This window comes from Vitis riparia, chromosome 1 (assembly GCF_004353265.1).
Source record: "Vitis riparia cultivar Riparia Gloire de Montpellier isolate 1030 chromosome 1, EGFV_Vit.rip_1.0, whole genome shotgun sequence".
NCBI classification, from domain to species: domain Eukaryota; kingdom Viridiplantae; phylum Streptophyta; class Magnoliopsida; order Vitales; family Vitaceae; genus Vitis; species Vitis riparia.
In genome coordinates this window covers 14,006,769-14,018,005 of record NC_048431.1, presented here as the reverse complement: position 1 = coordinate 14,018,005, position 11,237 = coordinate 14,006,769, and the positions used below count along the sequence as shown (strand labels likewise).

At 34.5% G+C, this 11,237-nt stretch overlaps 1 protein-coding gene across 2 annotated transcripts; it reads left to right on the top strand.

The window, feature by feature from the left end:
• Positions 1-8,017: 8,017 nt before the first annotated feature.
• Positions 8,018-11,138, top strand: LOC117912770 (fructose-bisphosphate aldolase-lysine N-methyltransferase, chloroplastic). Of its 2 annotated transcripts, none has more exons than XM_034827484.1 (6): positions 8,018-8,519; positions 8,655-8,683; positions 8,800-9,011; positions 9,207-9,329; positions 9,710-10,114; positions 10,544-11,138. In XM_034827484.1, exons 1-6 carry the CDS (start codon positions 8,050-8,052, stop codon positions 10,757-10,759), a joined length of 1,455 nt encoding a protein of 484 aa, XP_034683375.1. In that variant the 5' UTR covers positions 8,018-8,049; the 3' UTR covers positions 10,760-11,138. The 2 variants fall into 2 exon arrangements, with proteins under 2 accessions (XP_034683375.1, XP_034683367.1); XM_034827476.1 differs by having other exon boundaries at positions 8,785-9,011.
• The last annotated feature ends 99 nt before the right edge of the window (positions 11,139-11,237 follow it).

Below are 11,237 nucleotides of genomic sequence, written 5' to 3'. Positions count from 1 at the left end.
CTGTTATAAGTCTTAGTCGAATTGGGCAACTAAAGAGAGTAAAACTCTCACAATGCTCATTTTGGCTACAGGTGTGAAAGTCTCTTGGTAATCTACTCCATATGTTTAAGTGTAGCCTTTGGCAATAAGCCTAGCTTTGTATCTCTCAAGAGAACCATTCACCTTGTACTTTAATGTGAACACCCACTTGTACCTTACTGGACTCTTCTCTTTTGGTAACTTGACCACATCCCAAGTCCCATTCTTTTCAAGTGCTTCCATATTGGCTCTCATGGGATGTCCACTCCTTACTATTCAGTGCCTTAAATAAGGTCTTCATTATGGCTATGGTGTTTAGGCTAATGAGAAAATTTCTATGAGATGATGATAATATGTCTTGGGAAATAGGATATAAAGGGTGTTGAGTACATGTTTGTGTATCTTTTCTAACTATAATAGGTAGATTTAGATCATTAATATCAATAGAATTAAGAGAAATCTCAAGAGAAGATGGATCATTTATCTCATAGGAAGTAATCAATTATGACTCTTGGACTTGCATAGGTTTAGTGATGGTTGCTTTCTTCCTTGAGTAAACCAAAGTGTTGGCCTTGTAAAATTGGAAACTTGTTTCCTTAAAGATGGACTCCTAGGGTTAGGGCTTGTAGGTTTAGGAATTTTTGAGTACTCAAACACAAGCTTAGATATGAATTATGGTTATTGTGAGTGTTTAGACACAAATAAGGACAAGTCAAGTAAGAACAAATCTACTATATATATATATATATATATATATATATATCTTGCATGAATGAGCCTGAAGATAAGAATGATTGAAATAGCTTTCATGTTTAACAAATGATACATCGAAAGAAACATAAAATTGTTAAGTGGATGATAAACATTTGTAACCTTTTTTAATTGATGAATACCCAAAAAAAAAATGCACTTAATTGCTCTTAGATCTAGTTTTCCTTTACTATGAGCAAGGACATGGATAAAAGAAACACAACAAAAAAAGTTTTAGAACAGTACTGGTAGACGTTGTAAAGTCTAGGAAGTACTTTGAAAAAATTTCATTGGATTTTTTAACCCCAAAACTCTAAATGACGACCAGTTTATAAGATGAGTAGTAGTAAGTACTGCTTCCCCTCATTATGATTTAAGAACATTTTTTTGAAACAAAAGGCCTCTTGTAATAGTAAGAAGATGACCATTTTTTCTTTCAGTAATCCTTTTTTCTTAAGGAGTACTAACACAAGAGGATTCATGGATAATACCTTCTTTTTGAAAATAAGGAGATAGTAGTTGATTGAAGTAATCCTTTGCATTATCAAACCTAAATTTCTCGATTCCCACTCCAAATTAAGTTTTGACCATTTTTTGAAAATTAAAAAAATATAGTTCTCACATTCGATTTTTGTTTAAGAAGAAAGATCCAAGTTACTTGAGTGTAATCAGATAAATGAGACAAACCATCTAAAGCTTTAAATATTAGGAATTGTGGAAGGACCCCAAATATCATTGTAAACTAACACAAAAGGAATTGAAATTTTGTTATTACTTATTGAAAATGAAGAACGACGATGCTTTGCAAGTTTACAAACATCACAATGTAATTTTTCTACATTAATTCCTTTCAACAATAAAGCAAACATAATTTTAAGAACGCTGAACAACGAATGTCCAAGATGACAATGATCAAGTCAAATCTTATCATTTATTGTGGACAGGATTTTGGAAATGAATGATAAGGATACCTGATTCTCAATCCTATTTTAATCAAATGACAACTCAACATAGTAAAGTTCATTTTCCTTAACATGTTCAATTGTCTTCTTCGTACCCTGTTCTTGAAATGCACAGTGAGAGGAATAAAAAATCACATGAAAATTTAATTATTTGGTAAGTCGATGAAAGGAAACAAGATTGGTGGAAAGCTTAGGTACATGTAGAATATAATTCAAAACTATGGATTTTATTCAAGCGAAGTTCCCCTTAACCAACCATGGTGGCTAGAGAGTCATTAGCAGTGGCTATTTTCTTATTAATAGGACAAGGGCTATAAGTACTAAACTTTTTTGAGAAATGAGTCATATGATCTATAGCTCCCGAGTCAATGACCAAAGAGCCTAGGAAAGACATATATCTAAGACACTAAAAGTAAGAGAATGAGGATACTTACCTAACTGAGTGAGAGAGCAAACTCTACTAGGACTCTTAAGGGTTTCTAGGAGATTCTACAATTTCTCAATCTCTTCCTTATTAAGCTTAGTATATTCATTGACACTAAAATTCACCTTCTTTTGTAACTGGTTTTCATTTATTTGAGGATGGGTAAAATGTGTCCAAGTTCTTTTCTATCTACCTTTGAAACCTTGATGTCCACCCTTGAAACCCCAATCTTTATTGAAGTTTTTGGCTTTCTGTAACATTTCTAGTATCGGTCCCTTGTGTGTCTCTACTTGCAATAGGTACACCAAATAGTGTCATTATTCATTGTTTAAGACAAATCTATTATTGGTGGAGGATTCACATTGTCGATCACTTGAGTTTGAGTAATGTTGGACATAATTTTAGAGAAAAATATGGCAGAGTGCCTTTGAAATGGCAATGAAGATCATTAAACTAGGTTTTAAAAAAATGATGAAAATAATACTACAACTCAACAATGAAGGTTGAAAAGAAAATTTCCATAAAGCCTAATTCGACCCTGATACCATGTCGAGAAAATTTTTATTTCTTATTCATATATTAAATATATACAACCCTTGAAATATATACAATAGTAGAAAAGAAAGAATAAAGAAAGAATATTAAAAATCCCTATAAGTCATGATCATATACACAAATCTACACGATTGTGTATGCACATTGTTATACATAAATATACACAATTGTGTACACAAAGTTGCATATAACATAGTTGTATATGACATATTTGTGTACATACACAACTGTATATAACATAGTTGTGTACACTCATGGTTATATATAACACACTTGTATCTTTCACAGTAATAATTCTATCGTAACATTAAAAAAGCTTTTTTTTTTTTTTGTTATCCATAATTATTTTAATGCAATTTTAATTAAGAGTTTGTTTGGAATACTATTATGAAATGGTTAGAAAAGAATTTTTTTTTAATGCTTAAAAGCACTTTTTACAACAATACAATATTTGACAAAATTATAAAATAAAATAATAACAAAAAACAAAAAAAAAAAAAAATCACTTCAAAGAGTTGAGGATCGCTTAAAGTGAGTCTTGAGCTAGTTTGAAAAATTACCTTCTATTGTATAATAAATTACCAACATATCATCGGGAAAAAAAAATTGTTGTTTTTAATTTATATTCAAGACTAACTAATTCTTAATAAAAATACATGGAGTTGAAGTGATATTAACAAAAAATTACATGGTAAAACCACTTTTAGGAAAATCACTCCTGACAAGGCCCGAAGTCAATTAGGGATACAATGGATGTGATTAGGGGTGGCAATTCAACCCAAACTCGATACAAATAATAATCATGTTAAAAATATAACTCAAATACTACATAATTATTAAATAGGTAACATGTTGTATAATCCATTTAATAATTATGTCATCTTATTTAATAATCAAGTTGAGTTGGATCTTGTATATATATGATTAATGTCTCAACCAAACATGTTTATAACCTAATTAGCCTATTTATTTAAAAACAAATTTAAAAAAAAAAGTTAAATATAGATTAAATAGTTTAAAAAATATACTTAGATTAATAGAGAGATTATTAAATAGGTCAATTTGAGTCAAATTTGTGTTATGTAGGTTGACCCAAAAATTATCTATTTATTAAATGGGTTATGCAAATTGACACAAATTTAACCCAAACTCATTTATGTTCAATCCAAGCCTATGAAAAGTGTGTTGGATTCGTGTTGTCATGTTGGCGAATCGTATCAAACTTTGCCACCTCAAGGTGCGATTATATAGTTTAACTTATCCAAATTACAATCCTAGTTTCAATTATTACACTGTAATACTGGTGAGGTGGGCTAAGACCAACAGAAACTAGATAAGACATGTGGCCTTTTAAACAGACTTTCAATGTCCTCCCATCTTAGCCCAAACTATGTAGAAGCATCTAAAGGGATAAAACTCCCACACCATGATGAAGGGGTGAGCAATGTTTAGCCAAACAAACCCCTACACTAGTACCTCATCATAATGGGAGGTTTATATCCCACAGATTATGATGAAGCAGTGAGTAGTGTTTGTGCTCACTTAAGGCAAGGAGTTATGAAAAGATAATTAGAATCTTTGAATTCTAACATAGTTTAGGTTCCTGTAGAAGCACCTAAAGGGATAAAACCCATAAATGTAAATTGGTTTACAAAAGGAACACAGGAGTAGATGGAAAACTTGAGTTTTATGTGCCTAAGATTGTCGCTAAAGGTTATAGTTTGAAACTTTGTTTTGACTATGGAAAACCTTTTCAACAATGGTCATACTCAAATCCATTATATTACTCCTATCTATTGCAGTATGTCTCATTTATGATATATAACAACCAAACATTTTCATAGCAAAGGGCCTTATGTGTTTAAGAATGCATAAGGGAGTGTGGTGATGCTCTAAAATCTTGTAGGTATATGACAATCTACTCATTAGATATGATGTAGGGATTTTGTCATTAGTTAAGATCTAGTAGTTTACTCGATTCTAGATAAAAATCTAGCGGAAGGCGCTATATATTCTTAAGGTTAAGGTCCTTTGAGACTGAAAAAACAAGAAAATCGTGTCATATCATCTACATTGATGAGCATTTGGTCAATTACATGATGCAAAATTCCAATAGGGTTTGTTACTTTTGAGTTTAGAGTTTTCTTTCTTAGGATCAATGTCCTTAGACATCCGTGGAGAAAGATTACATTAATGTGGTATCCTATGTCTCTACAATAGATAGCCTTAAGTATGTGATGCTATGTGTTAAGACTAGATATTTGCTTTGTTGTAGGAATAATGAGTGGATATTAGTTCATTTCCTTATTAGAGCTTTGTGCAAATGTCAAACGTATACTCTAAGTATCTTTAGAGAACGAGGGATTATATGTTTGTGAGTCTTTGCGATGAGTTGGTATTCTTTACGTACCAAGAAATTGGACTTTTAGTCTAATGAGGACTCTTGTAAGTCTACCTTTGGGTATGTGTGCATTCTAAGTGGTTTTTGTTGTTTCTACAGCAACAAAGGAAGCCTATTGGCTTATGGGTAGTTCCCTTGGCTATATCATCTAAGATATTATTATGCAATAACAATGGGATGGTGGCATAGTTTAAAGAACTAAAGCACCACTAGAAGAGGAAACACATAAAGAAGAAGTGTTACCTTATTGTGAGATAGTATAGTGAGGTGATATGACTATGGAACAGAATTTTTTTATGGTGCCCAGTCTGCTTTTGGAGCTAATGGGAGTTTGTTGGGATTGAGCCCCTAAAAACAAAACATGATGTAACAAAGTTAGACTTAACTGTCATCTACATTGATTTAAGCACTCAACTCATGTCTCTTACATTGTACATGACTTGATGCATTAGGAGTTACACATAAGATACAAGTCATGGGTTCCTTGTAATTAGATAAGTTGTTCGTGATTGATTCATGGATTTAGGAAATCCAATAGAGACTATAGTGCACCACCTTCTAATTGGAGGGATGACTTATCTTGGTTGTCGAGATGTGTTTCTCATAGTGAGTGCACTAGTATATGTGATGCACACTAGATAAAACCTACGGTGAATCATGATGCAAGGTTATCATTTTTCATGATTCACCAAGTTATTATACTACATGGATTCTCAACCTTGAGAGGATATTGAGTTTATGCTAAAATCAACATGAGGCTTTAACATATGGGTGAAGCCCTAAAGTGGTCATAAATCCATATGGATTGGGTCACTGTTAATGAAGGTTGGTGGTAATAGATATTTTTAATAAAGGTACCATGATATCTCATGGGATTGAGACAACGTGTCCCCTTGGGTGATCCAAATGATCACATAATGGAATTTGACATATGCTCTTTGGAGCTAAAGTATATTAGTTGACCACATAATAAGTGGGACTTGTAACTCAATGATTAGAGAGGTAATCCTGATAGGTTATAACACTACCTTGATAGATTACAAACATCAGTTCATAGGGAGTCTGCATGCAGTGGATAATGGGTCATGGATCTGAGCTTCATCTTGTTGTTATTTACACATAGTACTAGAATGTAGTTGATTCTCTTTACTAGAATGATGAATCAACTTCAGAATTGGATTCTGAGGGAGCCAACACTCCTATGGGTACCAATGGTGCCCACTCTTAGCTCATATATCATGATGGCACGGTTTATGAGGGTTGGATTAACTCTAGGTTCATTCTTGTGCATAAGGACATTTTGATAATTATATAAGATTGCATAAAGAATGGTGAACAAGGTCTCTGGTTTGGGCTAATTGATTAATTAGATGGTCATATGTAGTTAATTAATCAATTAGAACCCGTTTTAGGCTAAATTAAGTGACCGAAGTCTTGATGGGTTTAAGTCACTTAATCCCAATAAAGCAACCCTATAAATATCACTTTATAGGTTAGGGTTTTCTAATGACTTTTGGTAAGAATTGTATTCCACCTATAAAGAGAAGGGAAAAGGCTTTGTAACGACCTGCTTCTAATTCTATAGATATTGTTCGCTTTGGGCCCAAAGATGTCCTCCTGACTTTAAAACGCGTCTACAAGATTAAAAGGAGTTCATAAATATATACCCCTAGTAACTTTCTCCCCTATCCGATATGAGATATCACAAACACCCCTTACCCCATGCAGACACAACATCCTTGTTGTATCACATGAGATTACGGGGCCAAACAAACAAACACGCTTAGAGAGACCAAACAAACACCCCTTATAGGGTCAAACAAAACTCCACATCGAGGTCGAGAATCGATTCTGATACCATTTGTAATGACCTGCCCCTAACTATGTAGATATTATCTGTTTCATCATGATTCACCGTAATAGGGTCTCAAGAATTCCATTTCTTTTTTCTAAGTCCAAAAAAAATGAAACATGTTTGAATATAATAATTTGTCATTATTGAATTAATATTTTAAATATTCCTCCATTTAATTTTTCCCTTTTAATTAGGGTTGCAACTTAGGTTGTAACTTGGGAAGGTTAGTTGAACTGATAGCTAACCCAAACTCAACCTGAATTAAGAAACAATTAACTCAAACTCAACCCAACCAGACCTTTAATCCAAGTTACTCAACTCAAACCAACCCAACCTCATTTTTTAAAGTTTGGGTTGTTTAGCCTAGACTTAGGTTGATCAGATTGAATTCAGGTTAATTGGGTTGATCAAATTATATAATTCGAAATTCATCTATAATAATTTTTAAAAACTTTTTTCTATATATTTATATGAAAATTAAAATAGTAAATACAAAAAAAGTTCCAAAACAACAATAAAAAAAGCATAAATCTACATATTTTCTTTACAAAATGAAAAAATATATGATATAATATAATGTGATATTTTTTTCTTAAAAATATTTTTAAAAAATATTATTATATAGGATAATATACATTACAAATATTATAAAAATATTAAATCGAATTCAAATTATGTTTGGGTTGTCTGAACCTTAACCTGACTTCAACTCAAATTAAGTTCGAGTTGAAAAAAACCCTAACTCACCTAACTCAAGTTTAATCTGAGTATTGAAAATTATTGTCCAGCCCAAATATTGGGTTGGGTTTAGGTTAATTCATAACAACATGCCCAAGTTGTAACCCTACTTTTAATTAAAGAATAAAATTTTTAAAATATTAGAAATTTCAAAGCTTTTCCACTTTTTTTCCGTAATAATTCAATAAAAAGACTATATAATGAAATTCTTTTCTTTTTGCCTTTTTCTATTGGCAAGAAATGTACAAAAGCAAATGTTTTTGGAAAGCAAAATGCTATCCACAGCCAAAAGCTATAAATCAAGGCAGCCGTGGAATTGTGATATGGTTGAAACTTAAGAGAGAGAATGGCCACTCTCTTTACTCTCGTATCATCTTCTTCCTCTGTTTTCTTCTTCCCTATCAAAACCCTAAAAAACCCACCAATCATTCCCTCTAGAAGGCCGCCTTTCTCCCTTACTTGTCTCCGGTCGTTGGAAACTAACCCACCACCCCCAATTCAGACCTTCTGGAAATGGCTTTCCGACCAAGGTGTAGTCTCCGGCAAGACTCCGGTAAAGCCGGGGATCGTCACAGAAGGCCTAGGACTCGTTGCCCAGAGAGACATTGCTCGAAACGAGGCTGTTTTGGAAGTGCCCAAGAGGTTTTGGATAAACCCAGATGCAGTAGCAGCTTCGGAGATTGGGAGTGTATGTGGTGGCCTGAAGCCTTGGGTGTCTGTTGCTCTGTTCTTGATCAGAGAGAAGTTGAGAGACGAGTCGCCATGGCGAAGTTACCTTGATATTCTTCCAGAGTACACCAATTCTACTATTTATTGGTGGGTCTGGATTAGTTTGGTTTTTTGGGTTATAACACTCATCAATAAGTGTTATGGTAGCTGCTTGTGGTAATTTTTTTGTTTTGGTGAGTGGAATTATGGCGTTGATAAGTGTGATTTGATGTTGCAGTGCAGGTCAGAAGAGGAGCTCGTTGAGATTCAAGGTTAGTAGTGTAGTTTCTGGCTCAGGCATTTTGCTCTTTGTGGGAAATGGCTGAGGAGTAGTATCAAGTTAAGTGTTGTCTTCAATTTGACGTCACATTAGGGATTTCTTTTGTAGGAACACAACTGTTGAACACAACCTTAGGTGTGAAGGAATATGTGCAAAGTGAATTTCTTAAAGTTGAAGAAGAAGTCATACTCCCTCACAGCCAGCTTTTCCCTTTTCCTGTAACATTGGATGACTTCTTATGGGCATTTGGGATATTGAGATCCAGGGCATTTTCACGCCTTCGTGGTCAAAATCTTGTTTTGATCCCTCTTGCAGACTTGGTAAGATCTTTTTTTTCCCCTTCCAATTTGGTTTTCAGAAGCAATAAGTGAAATAAGAAGAGAATGTCTGAACGAATATGATTTAAGTGGTTCAGTATGTTATCAACTCCTTACATCAATGGGCAAGAAGAAGATTTAATTTAAACTGCCTTCTGTTGTAAATTTTATCTCATAGAAACCTGATCTGTGGATCAGATCAATCACAGTCCGAGCATAACCACTGAGGAGTACGCATGGGAGATTAAAGGAGCAGGTCTTTTCTCTAGGGATCAATTATTTTCTCTGAGGACCCCAGTTTCTGTGAAGGCTGGTGAGCAGGTGAAGTTTTCCAATTTCTAATACTTAAAGATAATCATACTGCAAAAATGCCTTCTTTCCTATATTTGTATCCAAAGGATAATTCTCTATGGTGGGAAAATTTGATAAATTTTCAGTATCCTATGAATCTGGATGAATACTTTTAGTTTTTTTAATATGGATACTAGCCAATTCTAAGTGAACTACGAGTAGGATAAAATTACTGAACTATATGTTCTAAGTGATTACACTATTCAGAACTAGTGAAAAGAGAACTGCCTCAACACCCAAGAATCTGCAACTGGGGCTTGGTAGATTAAATGAATGGTCTTAGGTCAGTATATACAACCTATTAACTTTGACACGATGCTCATTCATAATTTTTTTTGAGACTTTGACAGGTTTTGATCCAGTATGATTTGGACAAGAGCAATGCTGAGTTGGCTTTGGACTATGGGTTCATAGAATCGAGGCCAAACCGGAATTCTTATACCCTAACGCTAGAGATATCTGAGTCAGACCCTTTTTTTGGGGACAAGCTAGATATTGCTGAGTCTAATGGTCTTAGTGAAATTGCATACTTCGACATTGTATTGGGCCAATCTCTTCCAGCTGCAATGCTGCCCTACTTGCGACTGGTAGCGCTTGGGGGACCTGATGCTTTTCTCTTGGAATCTATTTTTAGAAACACTATCTGGGGGCACCTTGAATTGCCTGTGAGCCGTGCCAATGAGGAACTCATATGCCAAGTGATCCAAGATGCCTGCAAATCTGCCCTTTCCGGTTATCTTACCACCATTGAAGAGGTGAGTTCTTCATTTGTTGTAGTACAATATTAGATGTGATGTTTTCAACACTCTGTACGTGGTAATGTGCGTTGCATACATGTCGAGATCCATGAGTTATCAATCTCAGCCCCACCTAAAATTTACATGTGGATCGACAAAGCTAAGCCTGAGTTATCAGTTCCTTGAAAAACTGACTAGCTGAAGGCAACGACCCCTGAAAATGATCAAAATAGAAAATGAGTAAAAGATCACTTGGTTGAAATGTTTTAATGCTGCATAAGAACCTCCTTGGTGGGATCCCCATTCAAGTGCTAGCATTTATTGTGGTTTTTCATTGTGTGGCGACTGTACCATTTAATTTCTGTCCTGAAATTCAGAGTACTCGGTTCTTTCAAATACCCAATTGTTTTAACTTTGTAAATAGCACTACAAAAATGTGAATTGCAGGATGAGAAGTTGAAGGAAGAAGGGAATCTCCATCCAAGGCTTGAGATTGCTGTTGGGGTGAGAACAGGGGAGAAGAAGGTGCTGCAACAAATTGATGGGATTTTCAGGGAAAGGGAAAGGGAATTGGATCAGTTGGAATATTACCAAGAAAGGAGGCTTAAGGACCTCGGCCTGTGTGGGGAGCAAGGTGAAATCATCTTTTGGGAGTCCAAGTAAGAAGCCCCAATTTCTTTTTTCCATATATTTAACGTTATGCACCTTGGCCAATTTCATCAAATGTCGAAGGCGTATCCGTTAATGGAGTTCTCAAAATGGAGAAAGAGCAGAGCCAGAAGACGACCCTAAATCATCTGGGTTTGCTAGTTGCTAGTGTTACTTACTGAAGCAAATTGTACCTGGTGGAGCAGCTTAATTTCAGTGGCAGTATATATATCATAGCTAGCATTCCATGACTTAGCCGGCCAGCTTTCTTTTTGGTATTTTCATGGCCCTGAATTGCTGGCTTCGGAAGCTGTGTAATAATCAATTTATTGTATGGTTTCACTTTCCTTTGACTGATAAACTGATTCATCTCTCCATTTAACAATTCTTTCCAGCATCTTTTTAATAAGCAATAAACACATTGCAAGGCGCATCACCAAACGGTTAATGACTTTTTAAATGTGCTTTCAAAAGACGAGAAGGGGCCAAATGA

Excerpts from the sequence above, each read along its gene's own strand:
- LOC117912770 (XM_034827476.1), top strand. The coding sequence starts at position 8,050 with ATGGCCACTCTCTTTACTCTCGTATCATCTTCTTCCTCTGTTTTCTTC. Across the intron at positions 9,330-9,709 it reads CTGTGAAGGCTGGTGAGCAG|GTTTTGATCCAGTATGATTT; the intron begins GTGAAGTTTTCC and ends AGACTTTGACAG. Across the intron at positions 10,115-10,543 it reads ATCTTACCACCATTGAAGAG|GATGAGAAGTTGAAGGAAGA; the intron begins GTGAGTTCTTCA and ends TGTGAATTGCAG.